Genomic DNA, 23,721 nt, shown 5'->3' with positions numbered 1-23,721 from the left:
AAATCAAATGACGATAACTGTGTCCTCGGATAACTGTGTCCTCGGACCACCTTATTTTTTTCATAATTTACATGTTACACAGTACATTATATTACTCAACAGAGCGAAAACACTGATTTTATTGTGTATCTATGGTTTTTATTTTGTATTTTTTTTTTCAAATGTGCCTTTTGTTCCTCTCATTATAAAGATAATAGGGGGTGGGCGAGAATCGTATATACTGCATAAACAACGTCAGAACATTTGGCAGTTGTTGTTGCTTGTTTTCAATTTTTGTCTAATCAGATGTTTTGTCAGATGATAATCCTTAATTTGTACTTTTTATTCAAGAAAATGGTGTTGATGTTAGATGTACAATATTTCTGTATAGTCGTCTTGTTTGAATTCCGATGTGTAGGTACACCTATATTGTACATGCAATTACCGTTTGTCTATATACATACAAGTCCTGAATATGCATGACGTATTTGCCACTGGACGTAAAGCAAACAACAATCAATCAATATATATATATATACACCTCCAGGTTATCTTCGAATGTGAGTACAATGTCCAGAACTGAATCGGTACTGTCTTTTGAGTTTTAGGTCATCTCAACGATTCGAAGTCCGAAAGTCAACATATCCTTGCGCTAACGCGCTCTTGATTAAATTACCCGACAACGGTTTGTGCTCGGGGTGGGAAGGAGGGGGGGGGGGGGCACTTCATATTTACAAGGTGATAGGACGTGCCACTGGAATAGGTCACATTTTCCAGCTTGAAAATATGTGAATAGGTGGGGAAAACTATGATAAGGACAATAAAGTTCCAATTACTTGTTATATGAAAAGCCCTGTACTTTTGTTCACAGCCGAAATTCTCGCAGTAATTAAACATAACATAAGGAATCTGAGTCTGTTATTTTCTACTTTTCCAACACGCTACACGAAACCCACCAATATGTGAAAAGGTTACATTTTTAACTACGGAATATATGAAAAGGTATACATTTCTAAGATCTACATTATATGAAAAGGGTTGGGTAACAGAATCCCAGCGGCACCCCTATCAATTAAGTATTGAAGTGGCCCCTAAGCGTTTGTGTCAATGTAGAATTGTAATTGATTGGTTGTTTGCTTAATGTTCAGCAGCAGGTATTGAATTTCCTATAAATGAAGGAACAAGTTAACGATTAATCCATTTAGTTCGTTCTGAAACGCAGGTTGACCTCTATCCATGGCTTACAAATTGGATTGCCACTGGAAAATGAGGTTGTGTTGGATAAGAGCAGACAATTTCCCTTAAAAAAGGCCACCTATGGACCCCTCAGAGAGTTTTTGCAGAGTTTTTTAACGTAAGGAGAGCAGTTGCACTCATCCCGCCTCATGTAACTTTCCAATTCGTGCCGAAATCTGATGCATATTTATACATTCTACACAGTTAAACAGACGCCTTGCTTAAGTTGGGATTTTTACTAACAAACTGGAAAAGTCCACCGATGGCCTATATCTAAAACTCGGACAACTCTTGGATTTTAAAATTTATGGGGTCATCATGACCAATATTTACAAAACTACTTTCTTGGTCAATTGCTCCTGGTTTGCACGTGCTTTTAACAAACTATGGCTCATTAAATTAGTTACAGTTTTTTAGATCGTACACTCCTATAGTATACGATTATTGGAAAACTAGGTTAAAAATAACAAGAACAAAATCAGAGATCCATATTTTCAGCATTAAGTTAGAAAATAACAAAGAAACATCAAATCACAGTCCTGAAATATGTTTTGTAAAATCTTTAAAAATACTGCATATTCAGAAAGAATACGTCACTACATGCATAAAAAATCAAATATATTTCCGCACTGCTGCATATTGAAGAAAGACTATATAAATGTCCAATAAAAATTGAAAATAAACTAAACTAGAGATTATATTAATACAAGACAAAGACATCTTAATATTCAGGCATCGAATACAATAAATAATATTTGTGTGGCTTTTAAAATCCTTTCTTAATTTTTCGTAAGTATTTTATACTTCCCATGTTCTTTTTAAATTGTCTAAAAAAAGCCATTTTAGTTTAATATGCTACGATCAGTCACTTTTGTTTCCGTCTCCTAAATGTTGGAGAAAATGGAATAAATCTCGTGAAAGATATTTTTTCAAGAACGCGAGTGAGGACGGGTATCTCATAAACCTCCATTGTATCTTCTATGTCTCCTAATGGTTCCTCACTCACTTCTGCTATCCCTTCTGTACCCCAGCCCACCAGGCCTCTCTCTTTTTTAGTTCCTTAAATTAAAATAAGCTAATGCAATTTTTGCAAGTCATCATTCAGACAATAATTCATACAATTTCATATTGAAATTAAACCGATAATTTGCGATCCAAGATGGTGGCTGCAATTTTTTTTATTTATACTCCCAAATAATCTTAATAAACGAATGCACCTCACAAACATTGACTATATTGGGCGAATAATAACCTCGGAGAAAAATCCTGTCGTAAGATATGAATTTTCAACAAAGTATGACAAATAGAACCTTTACTAAAAACTAAAGGGACACTTATTTTGTGTAGGTACGTTTTCACAAGTACTGTTTAGAAAGTTATCCATTATCTCGATATATATTAAGTCGTTGTCACGATTTATTATTTGTTATTTCGTTTTGAATACACTTCATCATCTTAATTTATTAATGCGTTATATCGATTGGTTTGTTTCTTATATCGATTTGCTTGTTCGTTAATTCGATTTACTTGTCCGTTATCTCGATTTGTTTGACGGCTATTAAAAAAAGACATGAAGAAAAGGCTCAAGATTAGTCGTGTGATTATCTATTAAAATGATTATCTCTCTTGCAGTACATGTGATAACGTGCCAAACAAATCAAAACAGTCAGGTATTTTCATAGATAGGACTAACTTTTTAGGTAAGAACGATTTTTTTATATAAAAGTTATATTACTTTCTTTTGTTGATGTGAGTTGTTAGTTTGCGGTTATCGTGTCTTCCACTTAACAATTAGGTTTAAGACAATGGCATTAATTAATATTTACATTTCAACAGAAAGTTAGGTACAAGAACCAACAGACAACAAGTTAGTTCCATTAAGTTTTATGATATCCATTTTGGTGTTGTTTTCTTTCCATCTTTGCTTCGACGAATATCTTAAGAAAAGTTTACCACAGACAGAACCGTTATCGTGTTTGTTTAGTACCAACACCGAAGTTCAACGTGGACAATAAGTACATGTTGCATCTTATAGATTGTGAAGGGATGAATCTTACATTTTCCGGTCTTTTTATAGCTTACCAGACGGTTTTTATTTTGCTCATTGTTGAAGGCCGTATAGTGACCTATTATTGTTTACTTCCTCGTCCTTTTGGTAGCAGGTAGATAGTTATCTCATTGGCAATTATACCATATCTCCTTATTTTGATATTATTTTATTTTCTATAGTTATACTGTAATGAGAAATTCTCTTCATGTTGGTTGCGCGCACTGCGCTCTTGTCCAAACAATTACGAATTGATGCGTTTTGTTTAATGTTTTTCGTAAAGAACTATATTTAAGGGTCTGGATTGGGTTTACAGAAAAGAGAATAATGGGGATAAATGCAGAATAAAGGACTAAAATTATAAAGAATACAGGAAAATAGGCCAAAATAATAAAGAATATAGAATAACCGGGTGCTGAAATATAACAAATAGAAAACGATGGTCAAAATATACAAATAAAGAAAATTGGTATAAAACGTTAAAAAAAAGAAAATGAAGGACCCCATCCAGTCACTAATACTGACCAGGAACTGTGTTGTCAAGGAAACATGCTGTAAATCCACCAGAAAGATTAGGATTGCTCAGTATCATTTTCAGAAATCCATCAAGCTCTGGAATCCCTGAAGAAAAAAAAAGAAACTTTAGGAAATTTTTTTTTTACATTTATATTTCCAGCTGTCAGAATTTATGGTCAATTTCTCAAGCATTTATTGCACATTAAGGGAAGGCCATAATCTAAACATCTTTCATTCTTAAAATTAAAATTCACCGAATCACAGCTATAACAACTTTATGGTGTATTTCTAAATATTGCAATGAGAAACAATTTTAACAGTGTTTATCCAAGATGAGAATAAAAAGGATATTCTAAACCAAAAATAGATTTCAATTGTTGGTCAATTTGTATACTATATACCTTTAAGGAAAAATATATTTTAATTTAGGTCTGATGTCATTCAATGAAAATTCAAAAAAGACATACACATGATCTGCAGTACCCGAATTGTTTTCGACAGAAATGTATAGCGCTGATTTTTTTGTTTTTTGTTTTATGACTGTAAAATCGTGTAAAAATCTTCAAAAGAACATTTAGGTTCTGAGAATCAATTTTCTCATATTTTCTCAAGTTTAGGATTTTGACTCCGTGAGTGAAACAGAATTCAATGAAATTGGCTATTATACCTTTTTAAAAGTTCACATCTATAGTTGTTAAATTCTATGTCATTTGGTCTCTAGTAGAGAGTTGTCTCATTGACAGTAATGCTACATCTTCTTATTTTTATATAACCAAAGTAATGCGTTAACGCTATGTATGAGAGCTGCACTATCTCACCTGTTTTTATAGTATCCATATTATTTGAAGCCCAGTACGGTATCATTAATCCAATCATTATGGCAATGCCAATAATAGCCAAATTCCTATTTGAATTTATGTCTATGTACTGTACATTTGACATGATTAATCCTATAAACATGCCGAATCCTAATACTTGCACCCCTCCTAATACTGGATAAGGTATCGTTATAAACACAGCAGCAAATTTACCAACTATCGCACAAATTATCAACATCAAAGCAAATACCTGATATACAAAACGGCTGGCAACCTACAAAATAAAAATCCATCCGGAATATAAGTAAAAGATATAGTCTTTTCATATCTGAAGTTTTATATTATATTGTTTATAAACACATTTCCGACAATGTACATATATTGATTTTATCCTGCAATTTAAATCCGGTTTAGTTGTTTAAATCTAAATAGTTGTCTCTGATTTTTTCAAAGAAATTGACATAATATAAACGCGGACCGCGAAGAGGATCCAAAAATGAATGGTCACACTCAATATGGAAGCGGAGTAATAGGAGACTTTATCTTAGTTAAAATGCAAAAAAATATTTGCGTACCTGTTATTTGCACAATATTTGTCTGATTGCAGGATAAATAGATATAATGATATCTTTAAGATCTGCATAAATGTGGAGGCAGCTATAGCGCAGAATGGACACTCATTGAAAATCGGTAGTATGATACATGTAACTTTTCCCTTCTTGTGATAAATGAGAAAAAAAATTATTGAACATTGATGAAAATAAATAAAATGTGACTAATGCTTCAGATGACAAGAAAATTCTTTAAACACTTTTCAAATCTGTTGTTGCCTCTAATTTTAGCGATTAATTCTAATGCAAAAAAAAAAATGTGAAGTTTCTTCAGCTGTTTTATATACTGGTTTACAGAGAGGAAACGCAATACGACTCGCTCCTTTAGAATAAGTTCTATCTCATCAACGCTGTAAAACATTGTACGAGAGAAAAATAGTGTCACAACATCTTATAAATGTAAGAAGTAAAAATGTCTGCCGCATTTACGTAATTGTATCATTATTATAGTACAGTATTTGGAAAACTTTTCGTGAAATCAAAACTTTATGCAATCTGATTAAATTAAAAATAAGGAGCCAATGAGACAACTATCCACACAAGTTCAAATGAAGTGGATGTAAGCAATTATAGGCAACCGTACGGCCTTCAACAATGAGAACAATTCAGATATATATCGTAATTCGTTTTCTCGTCTCGTATGAGCATAACAAAATCGGTTATCTATATTTTAATTAGATTGAACTTCATGTGACTTCACATGTATCTATCTTTTCAAGATATTTCACATGCTTCCGTATATTAGCATACCTATTGTGAATATGAATTAACCAACAGTTATATAAAATAGTATAATATAAATAGTTAGATAGATATATCATTTTTCGATATACAGATACAGTTCTTGATGTTGTAGTTCCATACACAATTTCGTGTTATCTTTTTTTTACGATATCCATGTACAAACTGTCCAAGTATGATTCACTATCCCTACTCAATTTACGTAATTTATCTTTTATCAAACTTAAATTATCGTTTATAAAAATGAACACAATGTTTTTAATGGTCGTCAAAATGGAAGCCTTATCAAAGCCAATACCCGTGTTATACCAATACAGCCGATGTGAGATCCAAATGTCGTTGTTCCATGTCCGGATCCGAAAATTCCGGAAACAGCACACATAATTCCTTCTACACTGATTCCTCGATTTACTGCATGCACAGGTGGTGGAGGAATATGCGACATTTTGGCGCATGCGTAATAATCTGCAATGGAGTCTACTACCGATGTAAATGTTGCAGTTAGGTATGCAACAAAAATTCCAGAATTAAAACCTATGCCACCAAATTGTCCTGGAAGAAATAAGAACTTTAAGATCGCATTATGAATACTAAAGGTTCTTAAAAGCAAAATTGACAATGTGGAATTTTAAGGCATAATTATGGGAAGCAGTTCTCGTCAAAACAATGTTTAAACCCTTTTTCGAAAAAAATACATACTGAGAATTAAAAAAAAAAACACACTGAGATTTAAAAACCTAAAATAACACACTGAGAAATCGAAATTACAAACTGAGATTCTAAAATTACACACTGAGATTTAAAAAAATGAAAAGTTTGTTGCCTATAATTTAGATTATTACTAACAGCGTATCGGGATTTTTTGCTTATAACTGTTTAAGCATGGGTCCCTTTTCAAAAGTCTTTCAACTATTACCCTGATTTCGCAAGGTAATCTTTTATATTTTTGTTACGTTTATAAGCTATAATAGGCACTTGAGTAAAAATTTCACTGCATTGTTTGTCTTTTTGCAGATTATTCCAATGTTTTCTTATAATTTTAATAAAGTTTTTCACCATTTGGTTATATTTTGTAATGAGAGTAAGTGGGTATTTTTCTTGTTCAATTGGTCTTTGATAACGAACTTTTTCTTTACGTTGTATTTCTAATATTTTTTATAAAACATTTGGCTCCAAATTGAAGGACTAACGTACGAGTTCTGTTCCCTAGTAGTTTTAAGCTTGAAATAGATTCAGATTAAGTATGCTAATTAGATATGTGCGCATAAAAGTGCGCACAAATCTCAGTGTGTAATTTTAAATTCTCAGTGTGTAATTTCACATTCTCAGTGTGTGTTTTTCACTTTATTTCATCTCAGTGTGTCTTTTTGAAATCTCAGTGTGTAATTTTCAATTCTCAGTGTGTGTTTTTCATTTAAGATTTGAATGCTTCTTTTTGTAACTTCATCTGGGTGTAAAAGCGTTGACCGAAGTACATTTTGTATGAAGCGCGGAAGCGCTTCATTCTAAAAATGTGCGCACGCTCAACGCTTTTACAACCCTGTGAAGTTACAAAAAGAAGCATTCAATACTTATAATTACATTTTTTATATAGGATCATGAAAACACGATTTTTATCAAGTTTTTATTTAATTTACCTGTGCACTTTATTCTGGAACCTCGTGTCATCATGAATGATAAATTTCATTGTGTAATGAAGTTGCTTAAGGAATAACGCGAGCTTGCAGTTAGCCAATCAGAATAACGTATTATAATGAAACATACATCTAATGTAATTATTTTTTAGGTAATCTCAGAGCGTCTTTATGAAATCTCAGTGTGTAATTTTTAATTCTCAGTGTGTGTTTTAATGTTTTTAATCTCAGTGTGTAAATTTTTCGAAAAATGGTTTAAACATAGTTTTGACGAGAACGGCTTGCCATACATAATATAGTTTTGATTCGGGCAAATTATCAACAAAGAAAAGGCAGGTCTTATCCTCCGACTTGTTCTAAAAATGTATTTCTTTAATTTCTAAAAAGCAATATACGATATCGATTAATATACATCAGATAACATTCCCATGGTGCGCAATATATTACTGGAGCATGCAGTATTAATTTTTGTTATTTATGTTGACAGCTTTTGGTAAAATTAAATCACATCGTACAATTAGATTAATTTTAGGCAACAGTAGTTTACCGATGTTCAAATCTCATGAATATATTAAGATGACAAAAATCAAGGTGAAAAACAAAAAAAATTTGAGGGAATCGCTTGAACTACAAAGGAGCGAGACCGGGAGCGTCGGCAGGACAAACGTTTCATATTTTCTGCATCACCCGCCATGCGATTCCAGACTCATGCCTCGTTCACACGTACATTTAATTCGAATTGAATTCGAATCGAATGCGAATCGAATTCGCTAATCGCGTTCACACACTCTTCTTTTTTAATTCGAATTGATTCGAATTGGCTAAATCGCATTATCCAATTCGCATTAGAAATGCGTTTTTGTTAATACGAATTAAAAGTTAACGTCGTTAGGACAGTAAAGCGAATTTGACGCGCATTGCAATTCGAATTAGAATTTACGTTTGGACGTTAAACGTTTCGAATGCGAATTAAACTAATTCAAATTAGTTAATGCGAATCGAATTCGAATTACGTGTGAACGCAGCATCAGTCAAAATGTCACAATCGGCATAGGAGGAAATCGCTAAAATTACAGATAAGACGACTTTTCTGGTATCTAAAGATCTAAGTCCGCGATAACATAGTGCACAGACACATTGTATAATCCATACTTAACGTTGGTTTCACTGCATAATTTCTTGAAGGTATGCAAGAGTTATCCTTAAATTACTTTCACTGGTGTCACTATTAGAGTTGGAGCTGCTTACCCTCCCAGAAAAGCAGTGTTCACCACAGGCTCTTGTGCAATCTTCCGTTTTCTGTGCGATGTTTTTATCTTTCTTTTTTTTTGTCTCCTCATCATGGTGCTGATTGTCCTTTTTCGACTTATTACTTCACTCTTGGAACTTACCTTTTTAAGTTCTTATCTTTTTTTTTTTTATTTCATTAAGGAAGCTACTATTTGATTTTTATGTGGGGTCTAGGATGAAATTTGAAAAAAAGGGCAGGACAGGAGTTTGGAGTTAAAAAAAAAGGCAGGATGAGCAACTTTGCAAAAAAAAAAAGGCAGGATGACAATTTATGTAAAAAAAGGCAGGATAAACAAATAAAAAAAGGCAGGATCGAATAGAGTGAAAAATAAAAAGCCAGGACAGAGATTACAACTAAAAAAAATGCAGGACAAAATTTTTCATCCTAGCCCCCCATAAAAATCAAATGGTAGCTCCCTAACATATGACAATGTGTGTTTTTGATGTACCTGGATAGGGCAAATAAAACCAAGGCGTTGTTTCGATAACATAACTCCTAGCATCTGTCCTGGCTTCATACTGTTTCTGGGTTTTATCATTTGATAGGACTCCTGCTGATGTAAATATTGCAGCAATGCCCCATCCTACCAATATTGCGATCAACATCTGCATATGTAAAAGACTATATTTACAGCGTGGATGAGATATGACAGAGGAAGCAATCGAAACATTACTTTCTTTGTCTAACAAGTAACCTTGAGACGAAAGCACACAACACACTGTGACAAGTAGAATACACAGTAGCGGATCCAGGGTTTGTTAAAGGGAGGGCTGGTAAGCAAACGCTTGGAGTGATACTTGTAAAACGTATATTCATTTATCATATATCAAGCTCCAAATATCATTACTTGGACTCTTCGGTTATTAACATAAATGAATGATGAAAAAAACTATACAAAGATTGCATCAAATTAATGTTTTAACACTCGGCTGTTTGACAGATTACATATTGTATTGAAATTGTCAACTCAACAACCAAAGAGGAGCAGACACGACTTCACGAAAGAATGTAAATTATGAATTATGAACCTTTATCTGAATTTATAATCAAATTACTTCTTGAAAAAAGCGTTTTAAAAATCCTTATCATTCTCAACCCAAACATATGTTATTTTCCCATTCAGTTTCAACTTTCTTGGTAGCCGATTTCATTCATTTGTTTCGCGCATGAATATATTTCTAAATAGTGAGTACATACATGTACATTGTAGGTAACAAAGGTCAAGTAGTTTCGGTAACATATGGTTTGTCGAAGTAAAAAAACCGCCAACGGAAAAAAATTCAAACAAACCAATCACATTCAAATATTTGTAGATATGCAAATAATATGATATAAGAATTACATACAGATAGAACTTGTTGTAATGGATATCTGACGATGTGAAATCCTCGGTGTCTTGTCCAAAAAGGTAATGGCATTCTCCATCCAGCTAGGTATAAAGACGTGATCAATGAAATTATCACTGAACTATAAAAAAAAAAAGAGCGCTTAATTAGTAATTTTTTATTCTGCAATCAGCCAACTATTGTACAAATAACAGGCACTAGTTTACATACAAATAAAGTATTGCATTGTTAGTACTTGTACAAATAAAGTCTTTTGTTATTTGGCTTTCATCTTGAACAAACGGAAACGTTAATATTTTTTTACATTTTGGGGTCCCCTTCGTCCATGTTGATTCCAATCAAAATCAGAGACAACGATTTGGAAATCAAAAACTAAACGTTAAAGTGATGGGGTAAATTGCAGGACAAAAAATATTTGTATACTGTCGGAAATAAGTAGTTTATTTGAACGTGCTACGAAACAGGAGAAAAGCTCAACAACGACCAAAATAAAAAAAATCCTCAACAGAAGAAAGTCATATAAGACTCTCTTATTCGTTAAAACATTTTTTCCTTCTTTTTTATTATTTTAATTATGGTTATTTCGATGCATATTCAAATAGCTATTACTAAGGAAAAGTTCCACTTTATTTTATGAAAATTGTTTCCTCAGATAGCTACTTTTCTTAACAGAATTCTGATAAGAAAATTGTTTCCTCAGATAGCTACTTTTTAAACTGAAAGCTATTTGTCCTAAACGTCAGATTGGGATTTAGGACAAATTTGTTTTTTTTTTACAGAAATAATTTCGGTCATTTCATTGAGATTGGGTTTCTTTATCGCCATTTTGCACTTGTTTTTGTTTTGTTATCTCTTTCCTGTAATAAAACTGCCACTCCAGTATAATAGTATGATAATCCTAAGGGCCTTCCTAGTATATGTAAGAGAATGATAATCCCTTTCTTCATGAATAAGTACGAGCGTTAGCGAGTACTTATCATGAAGTAAGGGATTATCATTCTCTTACAAACTTAGAATATTGTAAAGTGCTCAAGGCTCAAATGATCTATTCAAGAATTAGTTTCATTGTCAATGCAATGTTTATAATTGATGCATGACTTCCTTTTTGGGCATGTCATTTATGGATTAGTTTTAGTGATGTGAGGACTTTCTTATCATTTGGGAAATATTTAAAAAAAAAAAAAATGCGTTATAGATATTGGGTGACACAACAGTAGAAAGAAAAGGTAGGAATTGTATGTTTGCTGATTGTGAGTATGAATGTAAATCATGTAATATTTTAGTGAGGAATTATCCTTATTTTATTTATAGTTTAAATCAATTAATACATTTGAGTTACAAATAAAATTTATTTCACAGCCAATAATTTGGTCCGGCTTTTTACATCAAAATGATCAAATACTGTTTCATTATGTCAGGGAAATGTTCGAAAATAATGCCCTTAAATGTTTTTAATATGTTCAAAATTAAATTTCTGTTTTTTTTATCGGAATATATGTATTGGAAATAACTATTCTCCCCAACCGCTGATCAAGTAATCAAAGTTTTGGAAAGCTAAAGATTTAGGTTATTTCTTATCTGAAAGGTTTTTTTCTTTTTTTTTTCATTGCTTTGGTATTGTTTAATTTTATAGTAATTTGAAGTTATTAATATTTTCATAATGAAATTCACGGTACCAATTTTACTGCACCAGTAAACTTCAACTTATTTTGAGATTTTTGTTTGTTTCACAATTCAACTTTTAGTCAGTTTCAATCACTGTGTGATAAATCCTTTCAATCTGATAAATGTGTTTCGGGGTAGTTGTAACTCATTTATAGAAACTCTTTGTTTTGAACTGTAAATAGACCCAAATAATAGGATAATCCCTTACTAAGAACATGATTTACATTCATTCTTCACAATTAAGAGGCATTTAATCCTACAATTTCATTGGTCGAGAGTACTTTGCTATATTCTAAATAACCATTTCATGCATCCGGGAAATATTGGCTAATGATCGCTAATCACTTTATACCTGTGTTTATAATTCACACCTGACAGTGATCACAAGCTCCGAACTAATATTATAAAGAAATTAAAATTCATGAGAAAAGATCACTTGGCCAAAGGGCCAGATGAGCTAAAAACTTGCATTTATAATTTCAGTAGTGATTTTCCAAAACAAAATGTAAGGACAATTTTGCCTGTATTTGGAACATAGTCAAATAGCTATAATTAAGAAGGACAATTTCCCCTTTCTTTGTACCGCAGTCAAATACTTCTTAGAACGATTGAATGTCAAATGTTCTAGTCCACACATATGGTGATACTGTAAATTTAAGTAAAGATTGAAAGATTTGAAAATGCCCTCTACCTCAAATTTCTTAAATATCATCATTACTGACAAGATTAAGTTACACTGCTGAAACTTTCCATCATTTTGATACACTAACTTTTAGAGCATATACTTGCTTTTTATGTCAGTTTTTAATGTGCTAGGTTTTTGCTGTTTTGCAATTATTGATTTGCATGATAAACTGTTTATTTTATTTGCTGCTGATCTACTATCAGGTGCCCCAAAGATTGCAATAAACAATTAATTCGGACAGTATTTTTTGGTCCAAAAAATATAGGTACCCGTTTCTTTGTATATGTAAGAGAATGATAATCCCTTTCTTCATGAATAAGTACGAGCGTTAGCGAGTACTTATCATGAAGTAAGGGATTATCATTCTCTTACAAACTTAGAATATTGTAAAGTGCTCAAGGCTCAAATGATCTATTCAAGAATTAGTTTCATTGTCAATGCAATGTTTATAATTGATGCATGACTTCCTTTTTGGGCATGTCATTTATGGATTAGTTTTAGTGATGTGAGGACTTTCTTATCATTTGGGAAATATTTAAAAAAAAAATGCGTTATAGATATTGGGTGACACAACAGTAGAAAGAAAAGGTAGGAATTGTATGTTTGCTGATTGTGAGTATGAATGTAAATCATGTAATATTTTAGTGAGGAATTATCCTTATTTTATTTATAGTTTAAATCAATTAATACATTTGAGTTACAACTAAAATTTATTTCACAGCCAATAATTTGGTCCGGCTTTTTACATCAAAATGATCAAATACTGTTTCATTATGTAAGGGAAATGTTCGAAAATAATGCCCTTAAATGTTTTTAATATGTTCAAAATTAAATTTCTGTTTTTTTTATCGGAATATATGTATTGGAAATAACTATTCTCCCCAACCGCTGATCAAGTAATCAAAGTTTTGGAAAGCTAAAGATTTAGGTTATTTCTTATCTGAAAGGTTTTTTTCTTTTTTTTTCATTGCTTTGGTATTGTTTAATTTTATAGTAATTTGAAGTTATTAATATTTTCATAATAAAATTCACGGTACCAATTTTACTGCACCAGTAAACTTTAACTTATTTTGAGATTTTTGTTTGTTTCACAATTCAACTTTTAGTCAGTTTCAATCACTGTGTGATAAATCCTTTCAATCTGATAAATGTGTTTCGGGGTAGTTGTAACTCATTTATAGAAACTCTTTGTTTTGAACTGTAAATAGACCCAAATAATAGGATAATCCCTTACTAAGAACATGATTTACATTCATTCTTCACAATTAAGAGGCATCAAATCCTACAATTTCATTGGTCGAGAGTACTTTGCTATATTCTAATCTTAACATAATTTGTACTTATTATGCTTATGCTATCTTCCTTACAGGCTATCAATTTTGCATTTAAAACACGTGTCTCATCCTAGCGTTGAAAAGACATCTCAGTTCCGTTAGGGCTAAGGAAAATATATTATTTTGCCTTTGGCATAATGCAGAGTGCACGAAGTCCCTAATAATGAAAAATAACGGGTGCGCATATTGACCAATCAGGATTAGCTATACTCTTAATTCTGAATATCATCATAAAATGGCTGCGCCCATAATATTTAATGGTTGATTTTAACCCAAAATCTTCCCCACAGGGGTGTGTTTAAAATTTGTCGGACAGCTCCGTGCAAAAGGCTCCGTGTAAACTTTCAGCTTCGTAGAAACCTGTTGTTTTATATATATTATGATGAGAATTCTCAGAATTCAGTTGTGTGTTTTTGCGTTTTATTTGTTTTGTATAAGTTTTAATATTCGATACAAAAAACTCATTAGTTTTTATGTTTATATGAGCGGTATAACATGTTACTTTAATTATTCTTCCCTTAGTTTATTTATTTTGTATTTACATTGTATCATAGATCAAATTTATTTGTTCAGTGTATGTTCACTGGTGTTAATATGTCTTTTGATTGAGTCAAGCCATTTCAATTGATATTTTATAGCGTGTCTTTCTACGTTGTGATGTTACACTATTGTTTCAGATAAGGGTGAAGGTTTGGTACCATTAAAACGTTTAACCCGCTGCAATTGTTTGCACCTGTCCTAAGTCAGGAATCTGATGTTCAGTAGTTGTCGTTTGTTGATGTGGTTCATAAGTGTTTCTCGTTTCTCGTTTTTTATATAAATTAGACCGTTGGTTTTCCAATTTGAATGGTTTTACACTAGTAATTTTTGGGGCCCTTTATAGCTTGATGTTCGATGTGAGCCAAGGCTCCGTGTTGAAGACCGTACTTTGACCTATAATGGTTTACTTTTATAAATTGTGACTTGGATGCAGAGTTGTCTCATTGGCACCTCATACCACATCTTCATATATCTATTGATATCATGCCGAATTCAAATTCTCCTATATTTGAAGTCGGTATTTCTGAGAAAACCATGGTATCACCCTTGAATATTATACAAAACAATAAATCTATAAGCTCAATCCAACAGAAATAGTTGTCTTACATGCTAGATATACCCCAGTGTATTGCACAAAAGTTCGTCATTACTTTAAAAACGGCCAAGGCAACGAGGAGAATGGTTGGAATGACTGTGATTGGTCCAATAAATCTCATAAGATATCCTACCATTCCTGTTAATCCTAAAAATGCGTGAATGCATCCTGCTGCAATTAAGGATCCTGAAAGCTGTAAACAAAAAATAAAACACGTAAACACATAGTCGGTCACTGTTCAACATTTATTTCCTTATGCAATTATGATACAAAGCAAGATGAAACTGAAACTGTTTCCTGTATCCTATTAGTTTTTACGGAAATGCATATACATTTTGTAAAGCTATAATAATTGTATGTTTTACTAAAATTCCCTAATGTTTGATGCTTTATAGAGTGAGCGTTTACATAGAGAACAATCCACATTATTTGTTTATAATCTTTATTGACAAACCATCTTTTTCTATGCTCCTGTAATAACTTAAAGAGGATTGAAGCTGTCACAACTTTTGAAAAGCAGGAAGAGAACGGATGCATCACACAAGATGTTATTTGTCATACTAAATTATTATCATTAAATCATTTCTATAGGGCTATCTATGTTGTTATTGATTTCAACTAACCGTTATTTGAAATTCAAAGTACCACATTGTCGTCCATTATGTATACTCACAATTTCAAACCTTGGATATATGAGCGTCTCTCGTATAAGTTCTTTTGTGTTGTTTAAGTATGCAAAACTTTGGTTTTCTAAAACAAGGCATTAATCCATTAAAACAGACGATTTTTAAAAACAAATATTGCTATGAAAGGAGTTGGATTGGGTAATGGAGAATTCTGTCCATTATCGTCAGGAAACTAGTAATTTTAAAAAGTATAGTTAGTATGTTTTTGAAACACTCACTTTATACATATCAGGACAAAATTGTACACAATAAAGATACATGCTATATACAATTTATCCTTATAGAAACTATAAAAAGTGTTCAAACATTATCTAATGTGGGATGTATACATTCACAGCCACGTTCAAATGCGTCCACATGCGTTTAAAATCCCTTGAATCGTTGGTCCAAACTCAATACCGAGCAAGTGAACCCCTAAAAAAAACCGGGGGTGAACTAAGGTGCTCCGGAAAGGTCAGCAATTATTGCGCCACTGGTGACATCAGCCGTGGTATAATTCTTTAAATGCATTTATGAGTCAAAATAGGTAAATGAAAATCTCTTGTACCCAAAGACAACACCAAATTAAATGCAACTTTTTAACACTAAAACTTCACCACATGTGAAAATTCAAAATTAAAACAGGGGTTTCCACGACGAAGGATAAACAATTTTTACCGGCTGAGATAACACAGAAATTGAAAAATAAAATTGTACAAAATACAACTCTGCAAATTACGTTGTTAAGGTCAAGGAACAGTAAATTGGCTATGTCGCAGATTTTTCTAAAATTTTGCACATACCTTGACTCGTTGAACTACAAATGAAAATCGAAAAAATAATGCATCTATCTCTTTTATTATCTGAAATATTACAGATTGATTTCTTTCAATATGAGTGAATATTTGTATAGATAGCACATAAAATCGGCGAAAAATCTTCTAAAATTTGGCTTAAAAACATCAAATCTCTAATTCTACTCCATAGATTTTTCTTACAAAAACTATATGTTGTTGACACATAAATTTCTGTTTTAATGATATAAAATAATCCTATGGTCACCGACTTCGTTTTTTGTCTAATAATCAATTTGTTGCCTTGTTGGTAGTGAAAAACGTCAAAAATCAACGTTTTACGGCCTGTAACGCGATGACGTTACGATTATTTCGACGTTTTGCGGGTTTTTTTCACAAAGAACACGACTGTGAATGATGTATACCGTAAAAACGAAGTCGGTGACCCTATCTTTATTTTGCACCATTAAAACGGAAATTTATGTATCAACAACATATAGTTTTTTAAGAAAAATCTATTGAGTAGAATTAGAGATTTTATGATTTTAAGACAAATTTTAGAAGGTTTTTGGTCAATTTTGTGTGCTTTCTATACTTTTCATCCATTTTGAAAGAATTCAATCAGTAATATTTCAAATAATAAATTAGATAAATGCATTATTTTTTCGATTTTCAGTTGTAGTTCATCGAGCCAAAGTTGTATGCAAAATTTTACTGAAATCTGTAACATAGCCCATTTACTGTAACTTGACCTTAAAGTGCCTGTCCCAAGTCAGAAGCCTGTAGTTCAATAGTTGTCGTTGGTTCATAGATATAAGAAGATGTGGAATGAGTGCCAATGAGACAACTCTCCATCCAAGTCAAAATTTATAAAAGTAAACCATTATAGGTCAAAGTACGGTCTTCAACACGGAGCCTTGGCTCACACCGAACAGCAAGCTATAAAAGGCCCCAAAAATTACTAGTTTAAAACCATTCAAACGGGAAAACCAACGGTCTAATCTATTTAAAAAACGAGAAACGAGAAACACTTATGAACCACATCAACAAACGACAACTAATGAACATCAGATTCCTGACTTAGGACAGGTGCAAACAATTGCAGCGGGTTTAAACGTTTTAATGGTACCAAACCTTCACCCTTATCTGAGACAATAGTGTAACATCACAACATAGAAAGACACACAATAAAATATCAATTGAAATGGCTTAACTCAATCAAAGGACATATTAACACCAGTGAACATACACTGAACAAATAAATTTGATCTATGATACAATGTAAATACAAAATAAATAAACTAAGGGAAGAATAATTAAAGTAACATGTTATACCGCTGTGAAATGTTAAACAATTTAAGAAAAACAATATGCTTGAACAAAAATATCAGCCATTTACAATTACTTTAAACACAGGTAAATGAAAATAATTTTGTTGTCAGGTATACGTGTACAGTTCAAATGGAGAAAGAAAATATTTTTACAAAATAAATAATATCTGTCATATTTGTTTTTCGTAAATTGTTTATTATAAATCAGGCTGTTAGATATCTTGTTTGAAATGTTTCACATTTTTTAAGTCGGGGCCTTTTACAACCGACTCCACGGTATTGGGTTTTCTCATTTTTGAAGGCCGTACGGTTGCCTATAATTGCTTACATCCACTTCATTCGAACTCTGGTGGATAGTTTTCTTATTGGCAATCATATCACATCTCCTTATTATACTATCTCATTAATTCGTTACATGTGTACTTTTCGGTAGAGACAAATCACCTACCTCCTGTGTTGTTCAGAAAACTATTTTGATCTGAGTTACATTTCCACTCTTCTAGGTTTGTTATAACTAGTAGTGGTATAATGTAGGCTGTGGTTGGTCCTTGATAAACAGGCATTCTGTAAGTGTAAAGAGTGATGATGAACAGACATTCTGTAAGTGTAAAGAGTGATGATATTAAACAGACATTCTGTAAGTGTAAAGAGTGATGATATTAAACAGGCATTCTGTAAGTGTAAAGAGTGATGATAAACAGGCATTTTGTAAGTGTAAAGAGTGATGATAAACAGACATTCTGTAAGTGTAAAGAGTAATGATAAACAGGCATTCTGTAAGTGTAAAGAGTGATGATAAACAGACATTCTGTAAGTGTAAAGAGTGATGATAAACAGACATTCTGTAAGTGCAAAGAGAAATGATAAACAGACATTCTGTAAGTGTAAAGATTAATGATATTAAACAGGCATTCTGTAAGTGTAAAGATTAATAATATTAAACAGGCATTATGTGAGTGTAAAGAGTGATGATATTAAACAGGCATTCTGTAAGTGTAAAGAGTGATGATAAACAGACATTCTGTAAGTGTACAGATTAATGATATTAAACAGGCATTCTGTAAGTGTAAAGCGTGATGATAAACAGACATTCTGTAAGTGTAAAGCGTGATGATAAACAGGCATTCTGTAAGTGTAAAGCGTGATGATAAACAGACATTCTGTAAGTGTAAAGAGTGATGATAAACAGGCATTCTGTAAGTGTAAAGCGTGATGATAAACAGGCATTCTATAAGTGTAAAGAGTGATGATAAACAGGCATTCTGTAAGTGTAAAGAGTAATGATAAACAGACATTCTGTAAGTGTAGAGTGATGATAAACAGACATTCTGTAAGTGTAAAGAGTGATGATATTAAACAGGCATTCTGTAAGTGTAGAGTGATGATATTAAACAGACATTCTGTAAGTGTAAAGAGTGATGATATTAAACAGGCATTCGGTAAGTGTAAAGAGTGATGATATTAAACAGGCATTCTGTAAGTGTAGAGTGATGACAAACAGACATTCTGTAAGTGTAGAGTGATGATAAACAGACATTCTGTAAGTGTAAAGCGTGATGATAAACAGGCATTCTGTAAGTGTAAAGAGTAATGATAAATAGACATTCTGTAAGTGTAAAGAGTAATGATATTAAACAGACATTCTTTAAGTGTAAAGAATGATGATATTAAACAGACATTCTGTAAGTGTAAAGAGTGATGATAAACAGGCATTCTGTAAGTGTAAAGAGTGATGATATTAAACAGGCATTCTGTAAGTGTAGAGTGATGACAAACAGACATTCTGTAAGTGTAGAGTGATGATAAACAGACATTCTGTAAGTGTAAAGCGTGATGATAAACAGGCATTCTGTAAGTGTAAAGAGTAATGATAAATAGACATTCTGTAAGTGTAAAGAGTAATGATATTAAACAGACATTCTGTAAGTGTAAAGAGTGATGATATTAAACCGGCATTCTGTAAGTGTAAAAAGTAATGATATTAAACCGGCATTCTTTAAGTGTAAAGAGTAATGATAAACAGACATTCTGTAAGTGTAAAGATTGATGATAAACATACATTCTGTAGGTGTTTGGTATTATTTAATAATTTTAAAAGATCCATTTTGTAACATCTTGTGATCCGTTTATTTAGCAATCGTCAATGACAGTCATCAAGGTTTTTAAAGAACATCTGTTGTTCGACCTGTTATAGTCAAAGGCGTTTTGTTAAAATATACTTTTTCACTTTTTTGATCTTTTGGAAAATGTTGTTTGTGCTGTATTTAGACTCCTCTATCAAAAAATTTGTTTTGCATGCACACGTATAAAAATTGCGGTTTTTATCCAACGCAATCATAGGTTTGAACGTTGTTTTCAATTTAGACTTGTTTATATTTTTTCGTTTGGCTTGTATTATATTTTCCTTCGGGTTTATATGATCCGTTCATCCTATTTCTAATATTTCGACTCTTCAAAATTCAAGAGTCTATCCCAAATTGAGGTAAATTATATGGCCTTCCAAATACCGTTTCGATCCCTAACATCACTTATATATAATTCGACTAAACAACAGCCCAACAATTTGAGGATGCAAATTCCGCAAATTTTTTGTTCTTCCCTGACAGGGATTCGAACCACTAGCAAAGTCTACTGAGATATCGTGTCACCAAATCGCCTTGCAATATGCCCGACGCGCTAAACCACTCGACCAACTAGGCTCCATAATAATATTTAGCTTTCGGTGGCCAGGTGTTACCTTTCCTCGTCACTTTTTATCTAGCGTCGTAACACAGTACATGATATATAAGCTATGAAGATGGAATTGTTACAGATCAGCTGAATTATCTATGTAAAGGATCCTACAAATTAATGTAAGAAGCAGTCACAGAAATAATTATATTATAATTACGTCTGAACCAGTGACGACTCTACAACAGATTTTATCCATCGGATCACCAGCAGTGCAAAAAATGCCACGGCTTGGTAGAGGGGTCTAAATACAGCACAAACAACATTTTCCAAAAGACCAAAAAAGTGAAAAAGTATATTTAAACAAAACGCATTTGACTAGCAGGTCGAACAACGGATGTTCTTTAACCCTGCTGACTGCCATTGGCGATTACCAAATAAACGGATCACCAGATGTAACAAAATGGATCTTAATTGTTAATTTAATACCAAACAGAAAACGATAAACTTGCGGAAAAGATGGTATACCGCAAACAAAAGGTGCAAAGGTGCACCATATCCGGATTTCGACAATTAATGTCTCTTCAGTGATGTTAGGGATCGAAACGGTATTTGGAAGGCCATATAATTTACCTCAATTAAGGATAGACTCTTGAATTTTGAAGAGTCGAAATAAGATAAACGGATCATATAAATCCGAAGGCAAATGTAATACAAGCCCAAACGAAAAAATATAAACAAGTTTAAATTGAAAATAATGTTCAAATCTATGATTGCGTTGGATAAAAACCGCAATTTTTATACGTGTGCATGAAAAACAAATTTCTTGGTAGAGGGGTCTAAATACAGCACAAACAACATTTTCCAAAAGACCAAAAAAGTGAAAAAGTATATTTTAACCAAACGCATTTGACTAGCAGGTCGAACAACATATATATAAATGCCTTAGATGTCTTAGGCATTTATGTATAATTTAATTTAGTAACTGCATCAGTTTATTTTCAAAACTGATCCACGCCTAGATAGATTGAATGTTGATTGGTTTTTTTTTTAGACACTATATATATAAATGAATTGGTTTACATTTTGTCAAGTCTGGGCTTTTTATATTCTACCATATACCTACTGTATGGGTATGCTAATTGCATATATAACATCTGCGTCATTTTGGTCCCTGTTGGATAATTGTCTCATTTGCAATCATACCACATCTTCTTATTGTGTATTGGTTCTTTTAATGACTATAAGAGCCATAAGATTTCGCTTCAATTCATTTGACACCAGCTAATTTATTTACCTTACACCAAATGTGACTTGTATTAATGTTGTCAAACCACTCAATAGAATTGTAGTTGATAACAATTTAGCCTTTAATTCGGCATCATCCCGAGCACAAATAACCTCTGCAACCAGTATTACAAGTGTCAGATTCCATGGCAATGCTAAAAGTGTGTTCTAAAATTACAATCAAAGCTAAAAGATGATATATATGATGATGTCAACAAAAAACATCTGTTTGTTAACATGAAACTAAGCAAATACAGCATCGCCCTACAAAATTTACAATTATTTCATCCTGAAATCAGCCAACTGAACTATTGAATAGATAGCGAGTATACATAACTCTGCTTTTTAGTAGGGTGGCACTTTGCACGTTAAAGAATCATTGCAATAACTCTCCGAGGGGTGGCCTGTTGCTAGAAAAAAATGCTGACCCTATCAAAAATACTCTTTCCCAGTGACAGTCCAAATTCCTGTCCTTCCTTATCTCGGACAACCCGCCATAATTTGTTTTCGTCCTAAATGTGCATGAAACAATTGCCACTGGAATAGCCAATTAATCAATCTGTACAGTCAGCGTTTAATCATGAAATAGCAATGAATTTAAAAACAACTAAGCCAACGATAAGGAATGGAAGAAAGACTCTTTCTCTCTCTCTCTAACCAAAGCTAACACGTTTTCGTAGAATATTACATGTATATTGCAGGAAAATCTCCGAATTAGATGAACTTCAAACTGTCTGACGGAATATCAAATCAAAGTGTGCTCTTTCAAGACGCAATGTTGAAACTGTTTTGTTTGTATATACATTGCATCCCATAAAACTGTTGGGATACATGCATATGATACCGCCCGCAAAAGTGTTTACCCCCCCCCCCCCCCCCCCCCCCTAATATTCTGTATGTGCTTGTCGGGAGCCTCTTATTCAGTTATTGTCGTTTGATGCTTGTTTTTTGTTTATTGTTGTGTACATAAATCAGGCTGTTAGTTTTCTCGATTGAATTGTTTTACATTTTTCATTTCGGGGCACTTTATAGCTTGCTATGTGGTATGGATTTTGCTCATGGTTGAAGGCCGCACGTTCGCCATTAGTTGCAAACCTTCTACGTCTACCTTTGGTTTCTGGTGGAGAGTTGTCTCATATGCAATCATACCACACCATATGTTTAGATTAAGGATGTTTGCTCCTCTTTTGTTTTTGAATTTTTGTCAGATTTTCGGAATCATCTGGTTTTATCCATGTAGTGCCATAAAAAATCTTATAAAATCCTTGTTATTTTTTCATAGTTTTTGAAAGAATAAAGGTGCCAATGTTAAATTTATGAAAAATCTAGAGAGAATCATTTCCCGCCAATTTTTCAATGGCTAATATCTGGAAAACAAGGCACGGACCCTTCATTTTTTTCTGTTTTTTTAGTTCCGTTATTTATATACTATCAATTTACAACAATCTTTTAAAAAGCTTGTTATTTTGAAACAGAGTAGCGAGATTTATGGTGCTGATCGATCGAGGGCCAAATGACAGTTAAAAGACTAGACGGGTTTTCTACAAAAGTATATGGACCGAAGTAGGAGCAAAGTTAATATTTATTCCACTTCATATTTTCATCTGTATTTTACAGTAAGCTTAATACTTTGTCTTGAAAACATGTATAATTAAAAGTAAAAGCACGCGTATTTCTTTAGTTTCGCCGTCTATCCTAAGGATGTAAGCCTTTCATTTAGTGAAACATTTAAAATTACAAAAAAGAGAAAGTAAGAAGTTTATTTCAACCTTATTTAATCAAAATATAGACCTGATTTAACTGTGTTCATAAGACGAATAAGAGAGAACAGATAGATCTGACTCACTGAATTTTAAATTCAGATTGGCTTAACGCCGGCGCTTATTTTGCAACTTTTTCCCACAAATTGATTCCTGTGTACTTAAATTTCTATTTA

The 23,721-nt window shown here is 32.5% G+C and overlaps 1 protein-coding gene across 1 annotated transcript; it reads right to left on the bottom strand.

Annotated features, from left to right (window-relative positions):
- Positions 1-1,845: 1,845 nt before the first annotated feature.
- Positions 1,846-6,393, bottom strand: LOC127720919 (solute carrier family 23 member 1-like). Its single transcript, XM_052227656.1, has 4 exons — positions 6,361-6,393; positions 4,597-4,870; positions 3,788-3,883; positions 1,846-2,274 (listed from the first exon to the last, which is right to left on the bottom strand). Exons 1-4 carry the CDS (start codon positions 6,391-6,393, stop codon positions 2,081-2,083), a joined length of 597 nt encoding a protein of 198 aa, XP_052083616.1. The 3' UTR covers positions 1,846-2,080.
- Between the last annotated feature and the right edge of the window lie 17,328 nt (positions 6,394-23,721).

This window comes from Mytilus californianus, unplaced genomic scaffold, assembly GCF_021869535.1.
Source record: "Mytilus californianus isolate M0D057914Y unplaced genomic scaffold, xbMytCali1.0.p SCAF_11, whole genome shotgun sequence".
NCBI classification, from domain to species: Eukaryota; Metazoa; Mollusca; class Bivalvia; order Mytilida; family Mytilidae; genus Mytilus; species Mytilus californianus.
Note: the sequence above shows the minus strand (reverse complement) of the source record. Positions and strands in the feature narration are given on the sequence as shown.

Bases quoted from the DNA above. Each gene is read 5' to 3' on its own strand.
- LOC127720919 (XM_052227656.1), bottom strand. From the start codon at position 6,393: ATGTCGCATATTCCTCCACCACCTGTGCATGCA. The intron at 4,871-6,360 runs GTAAATCGAGGA...TTTATTTTGTAG, and splicing joins CTCCACCACCTGTGCATGCA to GTTGCCAGCCGTTTTGTATA. The intron at 3,884-4,596 runs GTGAGATAGTGC...TTTTTTCTTCAG, and splicing joins TATGGATACTATAAAAACAG to GGATTCCAGAGCTTGATGGA.